Source organism: Aptenodytes patagonicus, chromosome 12 (genome assembly GCF_965638725.1).
Source record: "Aptenodytes patagonicus chromosome 12, bAptPat1.pri.cur, whole genome shotgun sequence".
In the NCBI taxonomy this organism is placed as follows: domain Eukaryota; kingdom Metazoa; phylum Chordata; class Aves; order Sphenisciformes; family Spheniscidae; genus Aptenodytes; species Aptenodytes patagonicus.
In genome coordinates, this window is record NC_134960.1 from 18,260,310 (window position 1) to 18,284,291 (window position 23,982).

General features: G+C 38.3%; 1 protein-coding gene across 2 annotated transcripts in view; it reads right to left on the minus strand.

Annotated features, from left to right (window-relative positions):
- The window catches only part of SLIT3 (slit guidance ligand 3), a 549,687-nt gene that overhangs the window by 171,168 nt on the left and 354,537 nt on the right, over positions 1 to 23,982 (minus strand). For both annotated transcript variants that reach the window (XM_076349680.1, XM_076349679.1), the window contains exons 10-11: positions 22,112 to 22,253; positions 6,317 to 6,388 (exon numbers count right to left, since the gene is read on the minus strand). In XM_076349680.1, coding sequence (XP_076205795.1) covers positions 6,317 to 6,388; positions 22,112 to 22,253 — 214 coding nt within the window. The remainder of the gene's footprint in view (positions 1 to 6,316; positions 6,389 to 22,111; positions 22,254 to 23,982) is intronic.

Genomic DNA, 23,982 nt, shown 5'->3' on the forward strand with positions numbered 1-23,982 from the left:
CAACAGTGAGGTAGCCCATTGAATAAAAATGGTTGATAAAACCATCTTAAGAACTATTAATAATGGAGATTGAATTCTGACTCTGTGGTGTGGCCCTCAAGCATGAGGAGCAGCCTGTAACAAAGCATAAAGGTTGTCTGAATGTTTAAATGCAGGCATGGAAGGCTAACTTTATAACAGTACAGAAGATCATATTTTGATTATAAATGAAATGATAGATAAGGTGAGGAGAGGTTCTAAGGTAGATGGAAAGCGCTGGCAGGACATGCATTAAGGAAGACGGTGGGATTAACGGTGTCAGCATGGTGTAGGCACCAGAGGAATGGCTTCTGAGGCAGCAAGACTGTGTTTGTCTAACAGAAGAAACCTTGTGGTAAATGAGATGTAAAGATAAACATACTCATAAATGCCAGAAACATGTAGTATAGTCAATCAAAATTCCCATCAAAACCCTAGGAAATTCCACTAAGGGTTAGTCTCAATTTATATGGAACAATATTTATAATTCTTAGGATGATAATATATATAATTATATATATATATGATATATATATATGATAATATATATAATTCTTAGCATGTCCAGAGAAGGGCAACGAGGCTGGTGAGGGGTCTGGAGAACAAGTCTTCTGAGGAGCGGCTGAGGGAACTGGGGTTGTTTAGCCTGGAAGAAAGGAGGCTGAGGGGAGACCTCATCGTGCTCTACAACTCCCTGAAAGGAGGTTGTAGCGAGGTGGGGGTCGGTCTCTTCTCCCAAGTAACAAGCAATAGGACGAGAGGAAACAGCCTCAAGTTGCGCCAGGGGAGGTCTAGTTTGGACGTGAGGAAAAATGTCTTTACTGAAAGAGTGGTGAAACATTGGAACAGGCTGCCCAGGGAAGTGGTGGAGTCCCCATCCCTGGAGGTATTTAAAAGACGAGTAGATGAGGCACTTAGGGACATGGTTTAGTGGACATGGTGGTGTTGGGTCGATGGTTGGACTCGATGATCTTAGAGGTCTTTTCCAACCCCAATGATTCTATGATTCTATGATAAAATTCTCCTGAGGTAAGACTTTTCCCACACCATCTTTGTTTAATACCAATGGAAAAGGGGACAGGAAACAGACTACCTAGCCCCCGATCCCAAAGCAGGCACCAGCGTCACTGAGGAGTTCGGCACTGTACCAGTGATGTTTGGTTTTTAATAGCCTAGAGAAAACAAGCAGCTCAAAATTCTACCATGACCTTGATCTGGTGAGGCGGGTGAGAGGAGGGTCGACACAGCACTGACAGGCCTGCCTAGAGTTTTTGGACACTAGGGAAAACCTTTGAGCATCTGAATGGAAATCATGGACCTTTGAAGCCAGCAGCACTGCGGGGAACACCCAGCACGTTGCAGACCCTGTCAGGGAGCTCCAGCAAGATTCCACCCTTTCAGCTATAATGTGAGTAGAATTCAGTTATAGCCTGCTGTCATTTTCCAGGGAAAGTGTGTTCCTGGTTTGGAAAATAGCCTTCAATTATAACCATAACCAACCACGTACACAAAGATAAATATAGACTACGCCACAATTTCTTCATACATGGAGCCAAATTTACTACACTTGGGACCCAGATGCTCAGAACTGGGTGCCTTATCATGACTATCACTGCAATCCAATCTTTCTGTCAATCAGTTCAACAGGCATAACTTTCAGCCACCTCGTTGCATTCACTGGCAGTTGGTATCAGCTTTTATCAGTAGTATCAAATCGTTTCACTGATAGCTGAAGCTGGAGTCATACAGTATTTCACGTACATCTTCACTGTTATTTCCACTGGGGCACATGCTAAGGATCCCAGTCAGACTCTAAATAAACATCACTTGAACAAGAACTTATGAATCAGAAAGTAAGAAGGTTTTCCATTCTATACATGTTTCGAGCTACAAATTCTGTTGGTTAAAATTTCAATCAAGTCCTCTAACTGTTTTCAAATCTAGCCACATAAAGTGAGATTTTCTTTAGTTCTTTTATAAGGCTTATGAAACAACTGCTCTGCAATCTACTGATGTTTTCGATTACAACATCCTGCCTACAAGGACAGCATTAAGTGAAGGTTTCGGGTTCTTCAGCTCAACTCACAGCAGCCAAATTTGTGACAGTGAAAGTAGGAATATTTATTTTTATACAGGTTTTTGTGAAACTTGTTTAGACTGCCTGGTAGCATTTGCTGCTTTTTATCTAGTAATTCTTATGCAAGCATAAATCTGATGTGAATCTGTGCTACCTGTTTATTGAGGAACATATTAAAACCTATTACAATGACATGAAATCATGAGTTTGCTGAACAATGACAAGCATCTGAAAAGGGGCATCTAGTTTTTGAAACAAGTATTTCAGCACTATTTTACTGATTTGCTACATTTCAACATTTCCATCCTTTTTCTCTCCCCATGTCCGGACGCTAATGAGTGTATAACTAATGGTGCCTGAACGTGCATAAATGCCATGCTGGGTGATGACACTCACTCACTTCATGCAGATGCACTACAATCAGCATTAGAAGATAATTAGACACATTATTTCCTTTCCATTAGAGCCCAAGCTCCACTGCTGTCGGATAAGGAGGCTCCATCTCCTGACTTGACTGAGGCAAAGGGATTCAATTATGTCCTTGTACTTTCGTTCCCTTCCTTTGGTCTGCTTTGGTAAGATCATCCTATTCTGTGCTTGATTTACATCAAGACAAAGAGATATGGGTTTTTCTAACCTGCACAACTAAGTCAATTTAGATCATATAAGACTCATTTTCATAGTTTAGGGTATCTCTGAATCACTCGGTGGAAATGTGGCTTTTTAGCTGGAAATGTAATAAACTTAGCAGGATTCCACCCAGGCAGGGAGTACATTAGTCACCTCATACTAGTCTCCCTGCACCTCTGACAGTACGGTAGAGGTCTTCTTTCAAAAGGTTGTTTAACTCACCTTGGAGGGTGGCTGTTAGGGACAGTTACCAGTTAGGGACATAAATTGTTTTTGACTTTGCACCAAGGGAGCAAGGATACCCTGAGTGAGTCACTGTATAACATATGACTGTATGGCTTAAATGTCTTTACTGTAAAAGGTTTTGAAACAAAACAGATTTATTTTTAGATGCAGCCAAATGCAAAACTATTAATAGCATTGGATGAATATTCTCTTTGTCGACTAACATTATTAGAAACAGATTACTTGATTATCTCTAACATGTAAAATGGACTGTTCTCATTTGAGAATAGTACTCAGCAAAAATCCATGTCATATATGGTTTAGTTTTTAGAAGCTGCTTAACAGAAGTAGCAACGCCACAGAGCTACTGGGAAGACTGTGAAATCTCAATGTGTTTTCTGCTAATATACAGTAAAATTAATTTGACAACATGAAATGCCACTACAAGCATCAGAGCTAGAGAGGTACAACCACATCTTTCAAAGTGGCTCTGTGTACTTGGCTCTTAGTCTTGTGCTACAAACTCATTAGTTAAAAGTCTCAGAAAAGCAAAGATAAAATGGGAGGTAATGCCATAAACTTTGGAACTCGTAGGCTAGAAGTTACAGAACTATGGTACAAGCACAACTGCTATGTAAATGAATTCCAAATGGCATGTCTGGGCTTGGATACTTCATGCAATAATGACAACAACTTCTAATTCTGGAGATGGGATGTATCTCCTTCAAGCCCCTCAAACGTCTTCTAAAGCCCTCGAATAATTGAGCACAGAGCTAGGACCTGCTACATTCACTCCAAAATCAGGGGAACCATCATCCCAGATCATATAATTCAACTGCATATTTGAATCCTATAGGTGTCAAATCTTCCTTCTGAGACAGATACATTTAGCTTCATATAATTAACTGTGTGAGAAGATGCAGACAATTGTGATGAAGTCCAAGACAAAAAAGATTTCAGCTCCTTTGCTAAAACCAAATCACCAAAATAACTCTTCCATCCCGGAAGCTACTGAAGAGACATTCTAAACAGCAAACTTCAGCTAGATGCAAATATAACACTTGAATTAATATACATACATGTTCTGCTAGCATCCTGACCTATTAATATCAAGTCATATAAAGGTTATCTTGGACAACTGGCTCTTACCTAAAAATTAGTTTCAGTTATCCAATTATTCAAGAAAAGGAAACTGCATAATCTTGCAGGAAATACTCACTAAACAATCAAAATACTGAGAGTGCTGCAGGTGAGCAGTCTATTATCCCTAACATTCTTGCATATTTATTCACCAGAAGGAGAAAAATACAATACAATTCACAATGTTATGCTAATACTATCCTCTGAATTATATAAAAATATTATTATAAATAATAGTTAATAATAACAATAACGTTCTTCATTTGTACCCTGGGTAGGGCACCAATTAATTAAAATAATAATCTTCATGCTATTGCACTGCTCATTGAAATCAAAGTGACAGAAATTAAGAAAGGCTGAAGACTTCAGTGATATCGAACATGTCCTTCATGTCCTTCCTCTATAAGGAAAAGGATGGATAATTCTTTTCTTTTAAGAGGTAGTCTTTTGACCAAAGTATATTTTTGTGTTAACAATACTGGGAATCTTGCACACTGAAAAGATGATGTCAATAATCTCTTCAAATAGTGGAACAAATGTCCTCAATTAAACTTTGTGTAACAACAGTGATGCCCAATTTAGAGCCTCACTGTCCAGCAGGAATAAAACTTTAACAAGGAAACAGGTCAACAACCAAATGGCAAAATGTCATGTTTGTTATGGGACATTCTGCAGCCTAACTATCTATCCCAAGTTCTTCCACAAAATGCTGTCACGTTAACTAAGCTTTGATACAGATCATCTGGCACAATAATTTATTATTTAACTATGAGTTCAGATCTCAATGAGTATGCCAATTATACTCCAGAAAGCTGTTAACACAACTTGCTAATGGAATTCTGCTGTGAAATTCTAACATTAATCATTTCACATAGTAACTGGAGCATTGGGTTGAGCAGCTAGTCAAGTTAAGGAACATTTTTTTGGTCAATTCCCATAAAACTAGAGTTCACCAATCATGAAAAATGAAAGGACAGTAAAACATTGCCAAAATCTAAAATTAGTCATACCTCAGAAAGAGCTAAGTAGTGACTTTAATAATGAAAAAGTTACAAGTTAGGTCACTGAAAAGGAATCCGTCATTTTTCACTGAAATTACCATCTTGCTATCTAATACAGTACTTGTTTAAAAATACATACAGCTATATTGAAAGTGAGACAGAAGAATAGAGACTCTATAAGATTGATGATTCGACCCGTTAAATATTAAGATCCATATTTACAGCTCTTCAGCTCTAGGAACTTGATAAGTTTGGACTGGCAAACACAGTGATTTTACCCTTAAATCCAAAGGTAGAGCGCAAGCTCATTTCAGTTTCCAAAAGCACTAGCTATCTAAGAATCCACTGTCTTCTGTGAAATGAGCTGACAGTTTCTTAATTCCAGTAAGTATTGTTCACATCAGAGAACAAGAACTGTAAAGGCACCTTTTTAGCAGTCTTAGCACTGAGCTACAACGCCTGAATGACTTCTGGAAGTTATTGGTCCAGTGGTACCCATCAACATCTTGATACTACGGTGAAGCAGGAGTAACTTGTTTTACCATTGTCTGTATCATTGTACTACTGTCACAACATGTCTCACATATCACTTAAAATTGAAAAGAAAGGCCCACCAGGGGGAATGCCCAGGTTATCTGCATGAGAATGCTGCTACAAATCGGGATTATGTTTTTTAAATCCAGAGAGAAAACACAAGAGCTAATAAGAAAAGAATTGTCTGGGTATCTACTGGTGATTAAGAAATAGAGAAAACAAGCTCCAGCAGGTTTCTTTCTTTTCCTGTAAACAGTCAAAGCATTTCAGCATCAGGACATTAAATGTATTACAAAAAAATCCTAACTACTCTGCAAGAACATGCACTCCTGCTATAACTGGGGTCAACTAAACTGAAGTGGTGCAAACAGATACCCGAATGAATGAGAGAAAAAACCAGAACTTAAAATCTTTTCTGAGGAAGTAGATTTGAAGTCTGAACAGACTAACAACTAATTAGCTCACATCGTTTATAATAGGAAGTGAAATAAAGCATTATTAAGGATTTCATGCACTGTTAGGCATGCTGAACCAAATTCCATTGTTGCTTACACTTTGAAGAGATTATTTGTGCAATCCCCAGTGATTTCAACATAGAAATTGCCAATATGTTTCTCAAATAAAGATACTGAACTTGAAGCTAGAAGATTCATGATTGCTCTTGCATGTTGGTCTTGTTATTAAAACTTACATTCTCTTAAGCTTCTTGTACTGCGTAAAAGCTCCAGGGGGAATGATTTTGATGAGGTTTTGTTCCAAACGTCTGAAAACAAACAAAGTAATATACATGTTAACTACATAGTTATAGGACAGGAATAACATTAAACATGATAGCAAATTTTTATATAAACATAAAACAATTTTATAGAGTTTTTATGGGAATCAAATTTTCCTTTTGAAAGCCATGAAATGGAGAAAATACTGAGAAAATAACTTCAAAAATAAAATCATCTCACTGATTACACTAAATCTGTATAGAAAAAAGGCTATAGACATGACTTCTTTAAAGCTCATGGAATTTATGAAAAATAGTAGGTATATTTTATTCCTACTTAATCAAAGTTAAGGCAGAAAATACAGACGCTTTCCTTGACTAGCTGTTGCAAATAGAACATAGCTATCTACACTAAAAGCTATGTTATGTTGTGACAGCTTAATAAGCAGATTAATAATACTATCAGAGCGACCCAGGAGCAACAATCTGTGGGAACATGCTGAAATCCAAAGTGGAATTCACTGCAATTAAGGGGGTGGGGGGAGAGTCTATGTTAAAGCAGAGCAAAAAAGGACTGTGTCTTCCTATTTTAACTACCAAATACTGAAGGTGTTCTAAAATATGGTCCAGACTACATGAAAATGCTGTTGTTTTCATTTCTGAGATTTGGTTTGAAAGAAGTATTCTTCATGAAGTATCATAAATGCATGTCTGACCAACATAAAATGTAAGCAGCTTTAAGAGACCGCATACAGTAACCACTAAGATTGATTTCTGTTCCTTCCCAGAAGTATTTTCAAGTCTTTGTCAGCAAGTTCCCCAAATTTCTGCTAAAAGGACTGTCTTCTCCTCAGATGAAACCTAAATATTCATCTCAACTAGAAATGTAAAAGTTGATCCCCATACAACAAATTCAAATAACCGTGGCAGCTAAAATTCTACAGAGTTGGAACTGAAAGCAAAATTTGATTTTACCTAGCTCTTACTTATTATTCAAACGTTGTGTATTTTTTCCAAAAATGTCATAAAAAGAAACAGTTTCAATAGCAAAAATCTGCTGTTGGAAATGGTTTAGAATTGTTTGAACAAAAACATACTGGAATGATGGAATGAATCACTCTAGTAATTTAGAGCTGCTGCAGCAAGGCACAGGGGAGAAAAAATTTTAAAACCGGGAAGGGAGATAAAATGAGATGCAGGGAGAAGTAAATAATGTTTTTTAAAGGACTTGGGAATAATGTAGAGAAAATTTGTAAGGCCCATCAGCCCTCTATTGCACAGCCTATCCTTCTGTTGATCTGCGCTTTCAATAGACAAAAGAAAAATCCCCTTGAAAATAGGATATTTTGCCAGCTCAGTTATACTCTAAGAAACTATTTAAGTCATGAATATTGTGATACTTGCACAGCCAACTTGTACAGTCAATGTGCATGCACTCTTTTATTTCTGTAGCAGTCTATTTTAAAGGTTGTGATCAGAGTTACTTCTATTCCTTGTTTTGTGATTTGAATTAGTGTCTGAGATTTCCCTTCCAGTTGGTCTAAATATAACGTGCTTCATTTCTGGCAAGTCCACAGTGAAATGCAAATTGCTGTAAGCTTCAGCACGCTACTATTGTTGGGTGTTTGTCACCAGAATTAGCAGTACACATACTCTTCCCATAAAGGCTTTTTGTCAGCTTGCCAGTTTGGTGTTTAACTCCTCCCAAGTATTTCTATGCAGACACTTCTAGGAACAAAAGAGGGCCATGCTTGTCCAATTCCCTTGCCTTATGTGTGGAAACTGGGGGTTCACACATGCTGCACATAGGCGCAGCATAGCAGTCCTTACAGGGAAACTCAAATATAGTGATGGGGGGAAACATGGCCCCTTTTTATAATCACTTAAAATTCCAAGGAAATTTTAGTGACTCAAGGGTGGAAATACACACAAAAATTTTGCCCCCAAAGGGCAAAAAAAGCCAAAATTAGAATAGCCACAGATCCCAAGTAATAAGAAAAAATGAAATTTTTAGAAAAGGTGGAGAGGAATACAGAAAAAGAGTTGTTTCAGAGAGCTACCTTCTGAAGCAGTACTGAATTCTTCACCCTTTCCTACAAAATTTGCAGCAGATGGCCTGTACAGAAATAGATGGACAAGGCTGTTGTCATCTGCTGCTATATTTTCACCTTAGCACCTTACTTTTTTTAATTGTATGAAGCTCTTTGTAAATGAAGGACTAAAGACTACACATAGCACATTATGCTTAGCGCACTACATTTTGCAGATGCTACCGGAGAAGCAACAAGCTACAGTACCGTGTGCTCTCATCAGGGTGTGTTTGCAGGTGGATTCCAACTTGGACACAAAATGATCTTGGAGCATTAAATAAAGTACAGCATTAAATAAGCAGGTATTTTAAAAGTATGAAGTACTAATCTGACTTCTGTTTATTTTTTTCATAAATGCACGTTATAGATTGGCAGGCATAGGCTGAAAAACACAATGCAGCTACATAACTAAAATAGTAGAAAACAAATTACTTGTATTAATACTTTGTGCTTTCACCTCATCTGAGCTCATAAATGACATGTGAAGGACAGTACAGGATTAAAAATCTCTAGGAAACACTAGGTTTTGCCAGAAGGGGTGTTGGCAATTTCAAGGTGATGAAGGCTTAATTATAAGCCCGTGTTATTCATGATATAATGGGAAACTGCTGCTAGAGGTGCCATCTTTCAAATAAAGTGAAAAACAGAGTTCTTACCTAGTGTTGTCATGTTTTGCTCCAAAAAGTGAAAAGCTAATCTAAGTTTTACAGCCACATTTTATTTCAGAGAAAACTACCTAGTTTACCTAGAACATGACCTCTGGAAAACTGTGTTTTTCATGGTCTATCCCTGCATACTGTGAACTGCTGTCATACACTATAAAACTACCTGTGCTAGTGCAAAGCAACATCGGTGAGTTCATTTTTTTGTGTGTGTCACCAGAATATACTATAAAATAATTTTACAACACATTTGAGAACTCTGTAAAAGAGACACAGTCCTAAAAGGCTAAATTTTGATCATTTGAACTACTAACCCCCACATTTAAGATTTCTTACAACTCAATAGAGTTTTCCTCGATTTTCCTCTGGTATTTCATAAGAAGATCTATTTAAAAGACTCCACAAGTAGAATTCACAAAACTGATAAAATAAATTGGCCATGTTCAAACCTCTCAGGGGCTTCTGTTCCTCCTTTTAGTTACCCATTTCACTGTGCCATGTCGTCTGCTGCCAGCTGTATCGCTTAGATGAATTGAAGCATATCTCCCCCCTTCTGACACGCAGCAATGCTCTGTCTGCCTCTCGAAGCTTTATTTTAGAGTCTTTGACAACAACATCAAAGGACAAGAACAATTTCCTTTCTCTTCTCTAATATATGATCAGAGATTGGAAAGTATGAGGGCCCAATGGATTCAGATGCATTTTTCTTGTAATAACATGATGTTAGACAGGATAAAGTCCTCCTTCTTCCCCCTCTCTTTAAATGACTTTGCAGCAATGAGAGCAAAAAGTAAACATATCGGAGAAAAAAAATAAAACAAACGGGGGAAACTATGCAGTTAAATATGAAAAACTATCCCAGAGTAAAGAATAAGCACTCAAATTCCCATGCTAATCCATCTCAAAGTTCACTGAGGTGCAAATCTTTTCATCACCTCCTCAATCTGGCGCCTGTACTGCTCACACCCAGGATGGCAAAACACAAAGGATAAAAAACTCTGCCTAACGCAGCCTTCGTAGAGCCAGCTCACCCTCTCAGGAGTGACGAAGCCATTTGTCTTGAAGAGTGATTCCCCTGCAGAGTAGGGGAGACAGACATATTAATTTGGGCCTTAACTATCTCTCTTTCATTGAGGGAAAGAAAGAATTTGTTATTTGGGTCTCTAATGGAGCAGTTTGCTAGCAATTTTCCCATTTCAAACACGGTCTCAGCTGCTAATGTGTAATGTTTTGTCAAGCTTACCTACCCATAACATAGACAAATCACTAGCTTGGAGAAAAAGAGAGAGGGAGTGAAGCATCAGTATTGATAATTCTTAGCTGTCAGATGAATAGAGCCTACAAATGAGACAACCATGCTCTATTAACAGTGCCACCGAGCTCTTGCCTGAGACGTGTCAGAAACGTCCCTCTGCATTGGGCAGTCATGAACTTCCCTGCTTGGGAAGAGAGAGCGTGAGTGAATGAGTCAGATTGCTCTGGATCACGTCACTCTGCTCCCAGTGCCATGGGAGCATGGCATCAGGCTTGCATCACTCAGGCAGCCAATAACCAAAAGCAATCTCCAAGAGAGAGAAAGCATAAGATCAGATTAGTGTTCAGCAGTAACCTGTAGCATACTCACATCTGGCAGGATGCACACAACCTGCGTGAAGGTTGTTGGCAAGGGCAAAACCCGCGGTTTTCTCCTGCCCTGTAAGCAGGGATTTGCAGGGAGCTGGTTAAGGACTGTTTGGGGAAAATAAGCAGCATGTACATCCCCCACAATGACAAAGCCCAGGGCTGGGAAGAACCGTTTATATTAGGAAGGAGGAAACTTCTAGAGCACATAACAATCAAGAGAGAGACTGTTCCTTCTTGCCAAGGATTGACAACAACTGGATTATAAAAGCTGCTTGGACCATTATCTTACATTTATCTCACATTTTGGACTTAGATATCTTACCGTACATTTTGGACTCTGATGAAGAAAAGTCCACAGATATACTTTCAGTATTTAAGAGGAATAAATCATACTTAAAATCTGGTCTTCTTACTACCAATATGGGCTAGATCTGATCCCTGTCCTGACCTGTTTCTTGCCCCTTCATTTGAAATATAAGCTTTATTCCTACCATGCACAACAGGTTCAGATAGCTGCACTGAAGTATTTACCCAAAGACAGCCCTGGGTAGGAGGCTCCCTTGTTGGGAAGGAAGGAATTCTGCCCTGCAGTTACGCAGTTAGAACCTGTGGCTTATTCTGCAGTGAAAAACGCAGAAGCCGCAGTCATCGCCCTTTGCACCACAGCACTGCACAGGGCACTTCTTTGCAAAGTGCAAGGCAAAAAACCTGCAGCCCTGTTGCTTCAGAAAGTGTTTATGGACCGACATTACCAAGGAACAGCCTTTTTGTGGCTCTGTCTCTCACCTCTCAGTTCTCTGACAGGTAGAAAACAAAGTGATTTGGGATGGCAGGACATTCGGCATTTTAAATATCTGTGCTTACTACTTGTTTTAACAAGTTTTTAACTTGTTAAAACTTGTTTTAACTTGTTAACTTTGTTTTTAAGCCTTCAATATCTACATCAGCCAAAGACTCTACCTCCACTATAAAAACCCTAAACACATATGGTTCTCCAAGACTTTTATACTGCAGCCTTTCATCGCAGTACCTGAATGACTTCCAAATAAAATTAATGTATTATAAAATTAATGTATTATAAACCCCTCTCATTGAGTCTGCCTTAGGAACTGGAGAGCTGAGAGCCAGTAAACTGTCCGCCTATATTAACACAAGGTGACAACTAGAGTTTCCCTTCATATTCCGACGTTTGGTGTTGATTTTCAGGGTCTAGCTGTTGAGCTCCTGCTATAGCTTTAAAAAGGACTGCTTCTTAACTATTTACCTAAGGGTAGATCTTGACTAGAGAAAATCCTATCAAGAATGAAGTGACTTTTCAACATAAATCTACCTAGGAAGCTACATAGATAGTTCTGCTCACTAAAAGACATCTTTCAGAATGAAACCAGATGTTTTGATATGTTCCCTGATACCACGGTGTTCATCTAAAAGTAGTGCTAGTGATACTGGATCTTCTGACATACCACAGTGAATTTAGTTTAAGCTGACACAACTCTGTAGTTGAGCGGTTGGTCAGGTATCTGCTGGTAAATGCTGAATTTGTAATGGCAGTCACATTATGAATCCACCAGCTTTGTTGTGGTATGTTAATCACAAATGCAGTTAACCATCAAATGCGGTACAGACAAACAGGAAGACACCAGAGAAATCTGTAGACTGGTATTTTGCAAAACAGTTTTTGACATAACACCAATGTCTCTATCAACATAAACAGCCAGAATGCAGTAATATACTGCCAAACCTCAAGGTTTCTCCATCTACCACTGTGATACTCCACATTCCTGGGTGGAATTTTTGACCCTTCTCATCACCTTTCATTGTTATTTCTCCTGCCAGTCCCATTCATTTTTTTCCCTTGCTTCATCCTTGGAGTGAGGGTGCAGGCATCCAGCAAGCACGCTGCCGGTGCCTGAGCTCCCTCTCACTGCAATGCCACAATGCTATTTCATTATTACTTCAGTAGGTCAGTCCTGCCCACCCTCTACTGACTTCCAATTACTCCAAGAAACTTCCAGCCCAGATTACTTTCCAGATTTTCTAACAATGCAATAACTAGCTCAGGGATCTGAGGATTTCAAGTTGGTTTGCGTTATATTTGTCAAGTTGTAACACAAAAATATATTTTTAGACTTAGTGGAAATGGAAGCAGTAAACTGAGAGAAAGGAAAAAAAGTAATTGTTTAATCTATAATCTAACTTATTGTGAAAAGCTCCGTACATTCTGTAACATCTATTTTTAGTACACATTTACAAATACTGACAAGGAAAAGGTAAAACACAAGAAATAAGTAGGAAAATTAAATAGCTTTCTGTAGTTGAAGTTCTGCCACCTGTCAACAAAACAGATTCTGTCATCTGACTATAAACATTCCTCAAATCCTTTGTCCTTTACCTAACTTTTTTTAGCAAAATAAACAGAACAACACATGTAAGCCAAAAGACAATGTGTTTCATGCAGTAAAAAAATCTGATTAGTATATTTTATTTCTAAGTTATGATTTTATGCTCCCTATTTTATTTTCTGTGATTCGTTCTACACTTTCATAATCAGCTTTCAGTATGTATATGCTCATTATACATTATAATCTCCTCATTTTGCTTGGCAAAACAGGAGCTTTTGAGTGACATTTGTATTAGATAAAAAAAGATATATGCCTTTTTATTCATACCATTCATTTTTATTAATAAGGCTAAATGTATGTTCCTGCTGGATTGAAGTGATGTCTCTGGAAAAAAAAGAACACACACAAAAAAAACCCCAAACCAAAAAAAACAACAACCCCAAACCTACAAATCTTGTAAGGTTACTAACTCCTACACAGCTTGGCTGAGTAAAATTCACCTGCACATAACTTTTTTTTTTAAAAAGAAATCTCACAATTATAAAGAGGAGAGAAGAAGGTAAAAAATGATACAGACAAAATGAAAATTATCACATGTATGAAATCTAGATTTATCAAACCAAAACCATCTTCTTATGCCTATAGATGACATTAGTTACACTTAATTTTACAAATAAAAGTAAAGATGTAAGAAATAAATCCTGCCTTGATCTTACAGCAGAAACTCCCTGCCATTACTGCTTGTTTCTGAAACTGTGAAACATAGCTTCCTGTTTTCCTTAATCTGTCTCAGCACAGAACACACCTTTATTCCTAACATTTCCCATGCATTTATATTTTCTCTACTGACTCTCAATCTAAAATATTTTATTCATTATTTATTATTTTTGTGTCTTGCCCTCATAGAACAGAAGATTTTCTGCATATTTTTGGCCTGACAATAGAAACCTCTTTTTTATATTGAATGCAGGGAGTGAATGACACAGTTTGCCTAGTGAGATCCAGAAAATTGTAGTCAAATTTGACATGTGAAGCTGTCCAGAGCCAATTTACAGCAGTGAAGGAAAATCATATTATATGATTCAACTGCAGGAGCCAACCTGATTCCCTAGCCAGAGAACTTGCCACCAGAGGCAATTATGGAACATTTATTACAGTGTTCAAAAATACTGTGCTGGCTTCAGCTACAGTATTTACTGGAAGCCTGGGAAAATTATTATAATTTTCTTTTAGGAGGAAGAACAATGTTAAATGCAGAACCATCATTCCTCTATCCCCAAAGTTTATAGTTTCTACACACTTATATTCTTGAAAAAAGAAAACACTCTTGCCTGTAAGAAGCGGAGAACTTCAAAGCCAATTGTTAATATATATGAAATTGTTATGGTGCAGTTAATTTATAATTTATATAAGAAAGAATTAATTTTATTACAATAAATAGTTACCAGTGCTCAATCTTTTTATAATAGCTTTTCTGACTTTATTTTAATCAGTGGAAAATTTATTTTGAATACACCAGTAATTTAAATGCCTAGAATTTGTTGATTACCTTCCTCAAATCACAAAAGCTTCATCAAGATTCATAACTGAAGTCCCAGCTCTCCTATAATACACACTCCTACAGGCACTGTAGAACAGGGAAGGTAATTTTTTCCCAAGAGAATCATTGAAGCAACAAAAGCAACAAACTCATCTATCTACAGGTCTGTCTGCAACACTGCCCAACACAGTGGTACCCTCATGACAGCAATTCTCTAAATATTAAATTTGTCAGAAAAGCATTAATTAAAGGTGGAACAAGTAGAACATTACTTTTCAAAGTGATTCTCTTGCAGAAAAGTAGGTTCGTTTTCATTTTGACAGAACCATGAGAAAACCAACAGTTAAGTGCATTAGATTTTTCCTTAGTGCTCAAACTCTTAGCATTTTTCCTAAGAGTAGAAATTATCTACCAAAATCAAGCACTACTCAGAGCTACAAAAATATCAGTCACCAATTCAGCTATCAATAGTGAGAATGATAAACTAAACCAACATAGAACAAGTGACTCAAAACTGACCTTAAGCCAAACCTAGATGCTGGTAGAAGGGCTGCCATCCTATTTTATTCTGCTCAGAAGCCAGACGGGAAGCTGTGGTTATTATCTCACCAGATACGGGTGCCTAAGCAGCACTTTTCCTTGAGGGACTGTCAGCCTCTTTACTCAGTCTGGAGCAATTACATCAGCATTTAAACAAAAGGTCCTCGTTTCTGATTTAGATACATTCTATCCAGCATTACTGTTGGTTTATACAATTATATTTCTCTTAATCTCACCAGACAGTGAGTATTGTACAGGTTAAGTAACAGCGATAAAGCAAGCCTGATATGAAAAAGCACAGGTTTGAAATCCAAGATCAGTTTCAAGATCTAAGGATATACTTTAGATTCTGGAGTTTGATTTATAAGTCTGCAGATAATTTGGACTTGGCTTTTCAAAGTAATTAGCGTTGCACAGCACAACGTGTTCAAAGCGCAGCTCCTATTGACTTTTGCTGCAGCTGTGAGTCCTCAGCACTTCTGAATATCTCAGCTGAGTCAGCCAGAAACCGAGGATTACATCACTAGTGACCACCCATGAAAAGTTTGTGCAAGTCACTTGCCCAGAATCAATTAATAAAACCACTGGCAAGAAGACATACAACCCAATTCTCTGAACAGCATTCATGCAATTATCTTCCTCACAGTCCCCATTTTAGAATTTTCCTGTTCTGCAACAAATAAACAGATTCTATATACACAGGCTCCCTCCCTACACAACCCTGATGCATCCCTAGACAACAAGAAATGAATCCAGTCTTTTAACAGCAACATGAGACTATGCTGTAATTAAAGTGCATACCACAACAAATACATACAAAAGCACTGACTGAAGACTGCAGCTACAAACATTAACTTTGGCATTTTCTAATTTTTTTTACTTTTTTTTATAACACTTACTCCACATAACATTTCCATAACATTTCATAACATTTACTCCACATATAATTTAATGGAGTAAAAAACCCAAAAGCTGAAATAACTAATTCCATCACAAGGAAACTCATGCGTAACAAAGGTACACCACCTAGACCTCTACATTGATGTCTAACTGGAATAGCGGCACTTAAAACAATAAATCCCCTGTAGTCTAATAGTTAAACTCTGAGTAGATGGTCACTAGTGCACAGGGACAAAGATATGCAAATTGGTTTTGGGTTTCTCAAGTACACGGTGACGAGGCAGGAAGGCTCTGGAAGATATGTGTGTTTTCTGGTGGGAAGAGACTCCTCAGCTCCATCTTCACCTGCGCCACTCTGTCCTGACCCCGCAGCCTGCCCAGCCCCCATCCATGCCACCAGGCGTCCCAGCCCTCCTGCCACATCCCCAAAGCCCCCCCTGCAGAACTTGTGTCCCAGGTTGACTACCAGCGATCTCAGGCCTTATCACCAAATATTCCTCACTTTCTCAGACTCATAGCACTTTTACCAACCTGACTTGATTTCCTTTGTTCCCAATCTTTCTCATCATATGTTTTGTTGTTTCCTCATTTGAGTTCAGCCTTCTTTTCCCAACAGTTTCTGTACTGGGCCCAGCTAGTCTTTATTCTCTCAAGTGTCTGTCCCAACCCAATCCAGCCCTTAGCACTAGCAATTAATCAAATCCTTCTTTTACACAATCTGAAGATCCTTCAGAGAAGCAGCGCCCAGTGCCAGCGCTGGTGCCAGTGGTTGCTGCTCCAGCAGCCCAAGAGCCTGCCTGCCTCTGGGCACCACAGCGTGAGCACCCTCCACCACGCACTCTGGACCAGACAGCAGCAGGAGGGCCAGCCTTTGGGGGGCTGTTCCCTGCTTTCACTCAGGAAGGTCTTATACAAACTTTTACAAAACACAAAGGCAGAAGTAGTAGTCCCTGCACTACTGTTTTAAGGTGTACAAAATTCTCAGACAAAAGCTGTCCAGAATTAATATCCTGAAATACGGCCTTGTTCACAGCGATAACTAAAAAAATGAAGTAGATCAGTCTGAGAGAGACAAACAGCATGAACACTTTGTTCTAAAGAAGGGACAGAGGAAAAGTATAGTGAGGTGGGGGAAAGATTAATAGGGAGTTACTGATCACTCTCCAGTACTGGGAGGTGCCAAACGAACCTGGCAGGCAGCATGTTGAAGCAAATACTGTTTGAAACACTACAGACAGGGCTAGCGGTGCCATTACTCCCAGTGCTCCACATCTGCAAGTGCAGGAAAGCTGTCCTTTCCCTGGCACAAAACCAGCCAAACACTAATAATTGAGGACGGGCAGACAGCGCCAGAGCTCAGATCCATCCAGCCCAATGTCCTGAGCCAACAACAGCCCAAACCACATGCTGAGTGAAATCCGCTGTTGTGGCAAGTGTGTTTCTCACAACACCCTTCCAAGCTCCCACAAGCTGCAGAGTAGTGACTCTCGCAGGCACAGCTGGTAGCTTTGGATTTCACAGGTCTCCACTAGCTGTGGAGCACTGGCTGTGCTGTCTTTGTGGGCTGAGCTGCCATTCAGTCTGACAGACACTGGTTGCGAGGTTGCGATCAAGTCTGATCAGAAAAACAGATTCTTTGGAGACTTTGTCTCCTACTAGTTTGCCGGTCATCCCTCCCTCGCTGTATCCCTCCAAGGTCAAGTCCATTCTGCATTCACACTATGTTCCCTATTTATCTTGCATGCATTTTCTCTCACCCTTTCTAAATAAATGCAAACTTTTCCTTTTATTGTAGATGCTGTTCCAATGTAGTGAAATGACTATATTGTTCATTTACCAGCAAACCATCAAGCCATATTTGTTTTGGCATTTCTTTTTCAGTAAATGCCTCCAGGTGCTTAATGACTTTTGTTTTCATCCAAGTATTCATGCAAAACTTTTCTGTGCTTATTCTCATGTGTTTCTCTATAACATACGCTGTTCCTTTCTCCTCTGAAAAACACAAGAGAACCACTTTGTAAGCAGAGGATTTTATAACATTCAACACACAGTCTGTATTCCTCAGCTTCAATTTCTTGTAACTCATTTTTCCTCAGTCAATTTGGCTGCTGATGTCAGCTCCCCACTGAACAAGAAGCTTTATAAAAAAATGAATTGCATTCTGTACATTCTAGCTACCTATTTTATGAAATTATGAAAAAGCAAGGCTGGGATACAGATTTCTAGCTTTCCTAAATTCCTTTATTTAATAATAAACATTCTTGCAATGAGGGCCTTCAGGATAATGCAGCTCAGGGAGAGGTGTAATAGAGTGACACCACAGACTCCTAAGTCACGGTGGCAGAGGTCAGCAGCAAGGGAAAATAAGTGTCATATGTTGCTTGTTTTATGTTCCGTGACAAGCGAGTTGCCTGTTTTGTGATAGGTTTTTATCAACAAAAACAAATTTAGGACTTCTTGGCAGCTTTGTCAGAGAAGGTTCTGCCTACCCATGTTAATGAAGAAAGGCAGGAAGGCTGAGTAAAAGATCTTTAATTAATATCGAAACACAGAGTGAAATGTAGGTCACCTTTAATAACCATGTTAGAGTAACAGCTGTGTGTTTCCTTTTTGTCAAACAGTTCGTCAGTCAAGGGTTCTTATCGGATACAATTTGGCTTACAAAGAAATACTGAGTTAAGGGGAAATACAAGAACTGGAAAGCTGTAACTGAATGCAACTAATAACCAAGCAAAAGAACTTGGAAAAGCCCCAAGTGGAACTGAGGAAGGCACAGCATTTTAATACTATCATATAAATATTATGACTGGGCTACAGTCTATAGGGGGGAATGTATTTTAGTGGAATTTAGTTACAATACTAGATTAAAACTGCTGAACGAAAAATACACCATCTCAAGTAATATCCCTTAGGATTCTATGTAACAGCAACCCAACCATGTAGTTTGTCAGTACCCCATGTTCCATAGGAGGAGTCTCATCTCTAGTAAGAGTTAGATCTCTCAAAGATGATGAGGATCAGATCATAGGATTACAGAGTCCAGAAAGAAGTGTTCAGGCAGCGCCACTACGTAGCCACCTTTTACACAAAGGGTCTGACTAAATGCCAACCATGGGGGATAAATCTCAAGAGAAAAAACCCAACAGTACTGCTGTGTGAGAGCAAGAGATGTGGGTTGCAGCACGTAGAGAGAATTTACTTGGCCCCATTGCTATAACATTACAGCAAAAGAGTATTATTCTGCCTATCATATCAAATCAAAAGACAGTCATTATTCCATGTGTAGCTGGAACCAGACCTCTGGATGGATTTTATATTGAATAAGCCTAAAGCAGCCTCAGACAAACTGAATTTCTGAGCAGTATGTCAGACTTCTGCATAAACCGGAATGGCTATCTTGTTCAAAAGAATTTATGTCAGGATTTTTCCAGGAAAACACTGTGGCAGCTTCTTCCATCTTTCCAGAAACTTTTTTCTACGCGACTATATCCTTTACTCTATGTGAGAATATGTAATAGTTTGCCCTTGGACATAAGGTTAATTGCTCTTTTTTACTAGTACTTTTACAAAATGAAAACACCATTCTACCAGTAGGAAAAACCATATGTAAGTGATGTCACTCGCTAAGACTTATTCTGATAGAATCATAGAATCATCGAATAGTTTGGGTTGGAAGGGACCTTTAAAGGTCATCTAGTCCAACCCTCGCCTGTGCAATGAGCAGGGACATCTTCAACTAGATCAGGTTGCTCAGAGCCCCGTCCAGCCTGACCTTGGCTGGATGAGGCATCCACCACCTCTCTGGGCAACCTGTGCCAGTGTTTCACCACCCTCATCGTAAATAGATAGAACTACTTAAATTCTTAATATATATATTCCATAAGAATGAAATCTTCACAGGATTGATTCCCACAGAAAGTGAGCAATAGATGTTTTCATGAAGGTTACAGTCTGAAGTTCTGCAGAACTACTCCCACCTGAAGTGCCTGTGAATTGCAAAGGATATGTGCAGGATTAGAGCGATATAAGAGATTTATCTACAAACAAATATTCAAATAAGTACTGCCTAAGATGCAAGAAGTCTGACAGATCTAAATCATTAAATGGTGTGCTAAGAGCTTTATGTGGTGTTCCATAGGTCTAGAAGGTTTATAACCTCCAGGTTATGAAAGTTTCTTAAAATGTTATATGCATCTTGACTCGCTACCTCATCATCTAACTTAAAGGCTCTCCAAGTCTTCCTTCACTTTCTGCTCTCCTAAGGAGATCTTCTAAGTTGCTTTTATTACAAGTTACAGGGGCTAGGTTTGTGGGCTAGAGCAACCAAAACGGAGACAGGGCTTGGGTACTCGATGCTATTATACCCACACTAAAGGTGAACATTTTCACTTGTTTTCTCAAACTGAGGTGCACTGCTGTCAGGAGGCTGCTGGAGCACACCAATCTCAGTCTTCCTGCAGATACTGCTCTCCATGTGACTCTGGCATGGAGCCACAAAGATCATCTGATTTCTGCTAGCATTTTCAACACTACAAAATAAAATTTTACAATTCTCCTAGCCCAACCCTAATTTGTGGGCAAATCTGGACAAATTTCATCCTCTGTCTCTTATTATTGAACCATTCCAGCCACTCCTGAAAATTTGTACTCCATCTGACAGAATTGGAAACAGGACTAAACATTGAATATTCTTAGTATGCCAAACAATTTATATTTTCAGGATAATTTTAACTGACTTTCATGCACAGAAAAACAAGTATTACATGCATATTTTGTATGCCGCAATATACTGGAATTGAACAACCAATACATTCTGAACTTTGTCAGGAGGCGAGCAAGCAGGTAATGAGCATTCAGAACAGCTTGCATAAGAGTTTATATTTCCTGTAAACATTTTTACATGCTCTAGATACATTCTCAACAATGTTAATTTTAAGATGATGTTTATTCTTTGCAATTATTGAGCTAATTTTTTCATTTCTAATCTCTTTTCTGTGGAGATACACAATCAAGCATAAGCTACCTCTAAAGTGTTGTGCTGAGACAGCAATCCAAACAAATTTGAGGTGAATCTTAAATTATAAAAGCAAGTGATAAAGTGACTTAGAGGAGTGGTGGTGTAGAGCAGATCACCAGCAAACAACATAGCTCATCATCTTCCTTGGCCATAACTGTCAGATTCCTGGCATATCATAGTGGGCCAGGCTACCTATAAGCAATTCAACTTAAGCTTTATCCTAGTGAATTTTGCTATGTAGCAGTATTTCTGCAGCAACGAGAAGCTGAATGACTCCAGTGACTATCAAATATTTGAATCCATACTATGTAGACTGTAAAAGCTGGTCGGATGCCAGTAACCTCTCTACGACAAGCACCTAAATAGGAAAATAAGTGATCTGTATTCCCTATGGACTAACCAAAAGCAACGTGGGTTTAATGTAACAGTATTTCAGGACCACAGGAGTATGAAGTCATGGACGCAAAAATAGAGGATTACAATTCCTAAAAGCAGCAAAGACAAACAAGTCTGTAAAACCAGCATCTGATTTCACAACACAGAAAGTCACAAAAGTGTTAAAGAATTGGGAATAACAAAATGTTGGAGACAAGAAATAGAAGGTAAAATCAGCAGGGACAATGTGTTCTGATGTCATACTTCACTTCATTACAAATGCATCCTGCCAAGCTAACAAGAAATCCCTCCATCTCTTGGGGAGTTCACCAACTAAAAATAAAACAATTCAATTTAAAAAAAAACGACTGTGTATATCCTTTTCCTGACTATAGAACTGTAATCCCAGATTTGTGAGATGTAAACGCAATCTGAACATAATATGCCAAGAACTTTACCTTGCTTTGGGGTAGGGCAACTTCAAACAATATCTTAATTTACATTAAAGAATGGTTGGAGCCTTTAGCTCAAAAGAACGAAAGCAAAGAGGACAACTACAATATACCTGATAACTACTCAGAACAGTTTTCAAAACATATGCCTTTCTTCCACACAGGAGGCTATGACATGGACTAAAAATGGAGAGACATGGAAAAGAATGGTGCATTACATTGGCACTTACATTTCCCAAATGTCCTCTGGTAGGTTAGCTGGAATTTCTGTTAAGCCCCTTCCTCGACAATCCACTACATTGTTGCTGCAGGTGCAGGCAGATGGGCAAGTGATGGAACTGGCACTGCACGATGGAGGTTCAGACTGGGAACCTGAGACGTAAGGAAAACATTAAAAGTTAGTTTTGAAAAATGATCGCCTGAGATTTTAACAACAAAATACATCAGCCTCTGAGTTTTCCAGATCCTTTTACTATATAAAGTAATAATTTATTTGGATTCAGTGAATATAATGTGCTACAAATCAACTGCAGAGAAAACGTGTAGAAGATTACTGTGTTCTTATTCTTCCTCAGTCTCCACTCTATCAATCTCTTTCCCTCATGAACACTTCTTTGGTCCCCTCCATGATCAGCCATATCAATTTATTCAAAGATTTAAAAAATAAGCATTAAGATCAAGTAGTATTTCCAAAAGTTATCCTTGCCTAGAAGTTTCCATTACACAAACACTCCATGAGTATTTTTACATACTGAGAGAAGACTGTCATCAACGATGACTTATGTTTTTGAAATGAGGTAACCTGTTATGGCACAAAGACTGCAAATATAAAGCCAGTTTTTTCAAGATTAGACAATGCAGTTTATGGAAACACAAAAAGAATTTAGAAAAATGTGAGTTCAAACCTTCAAATCCTTGCTTAATCTAATAATTCCACTGAAAGACAAGAAGCTACTTACAGAGCAAAGGTTTAGCATGAGGACGTTGCTCTATATACATTCTAGTCAATCCATTAGATCCAGGTTTAATTAAGTGCCATTAAGTTTTTTTGAAACTGTAGCAATTACATCAATTTTACTCAAATGGTTATGATTCTTACATTTAAAATTTTGATATATACATACACTTAGACATAGATAAAGCAGTTTTGCTACACCAATTAAGGTTATCAAGATGTAGCAGTTATTGACTTATTTATGGTGAGTCATATTTCCAAAGTACATGTAACACAAGAAACCTCAAGTATCTTTTTGACCAGACACAGAGGGCTGAACATGAAGGCTTGTGTTGGTAAGAAGTGACAAAATCATAATAGAAACAGGAAAAAATGGTATTTTTCTAGATTACAGTAGATTATAATCACGAAACATATTTGGTCTTTTGGTTGGAAAAATTAAAACATCGTAATTCCCAAATCACAAATACATGTGAAAACATGGAAAACTCTACACAAAGCTATACATTCTTGGGGTTTGTCTTGGAAAAAACCCATGATTGATACTTTCACAAATTATAACTGCAGGTGACAAAAAGTCCAAAAATATTTGTTTGCATCAGTTTGCAACCCAATATCATTATGACAATTAAAATTTTATAACAATGCAACATTCTTGTAAACTTTCTCTCTTGATTTATGCCTACATACCCTCTGCTTTAGCCCTTAACTATACACAACAATGTCAACTCGTATAGGAAGTCTACATATGTTCCTATTTTCAAAGACTTGTAAACAGCAATGAAAAGTGAACATCAGAAAGACATTCAGTGGCACCTCTAAGTATCATTATTTTGAAAGGCAGATACAGTTTGAAAAGATGACAGCTGAAAACTTCTACAGGCTGACTATACACTTGCAGAGGGAGCCCTCCTGGAAAGCAAAAGACAATTACTGCAAAATCATGCCTTCCGATAGAAAGGTATTGAATTCTGAACATGAATTAGTTTCTGTTTGTCTGAATTTCCATTAGTTCAAGCAAGCGGTCATCCCCTTTAAATATTATTTTGTAGCCAGGGATGACAGACTGCCTTATATTAAAGTATACTGTTGAGTTTCAGGATAAGATCACCATTTCAACTGTGTACGAAATGTTGCCAAATTAGA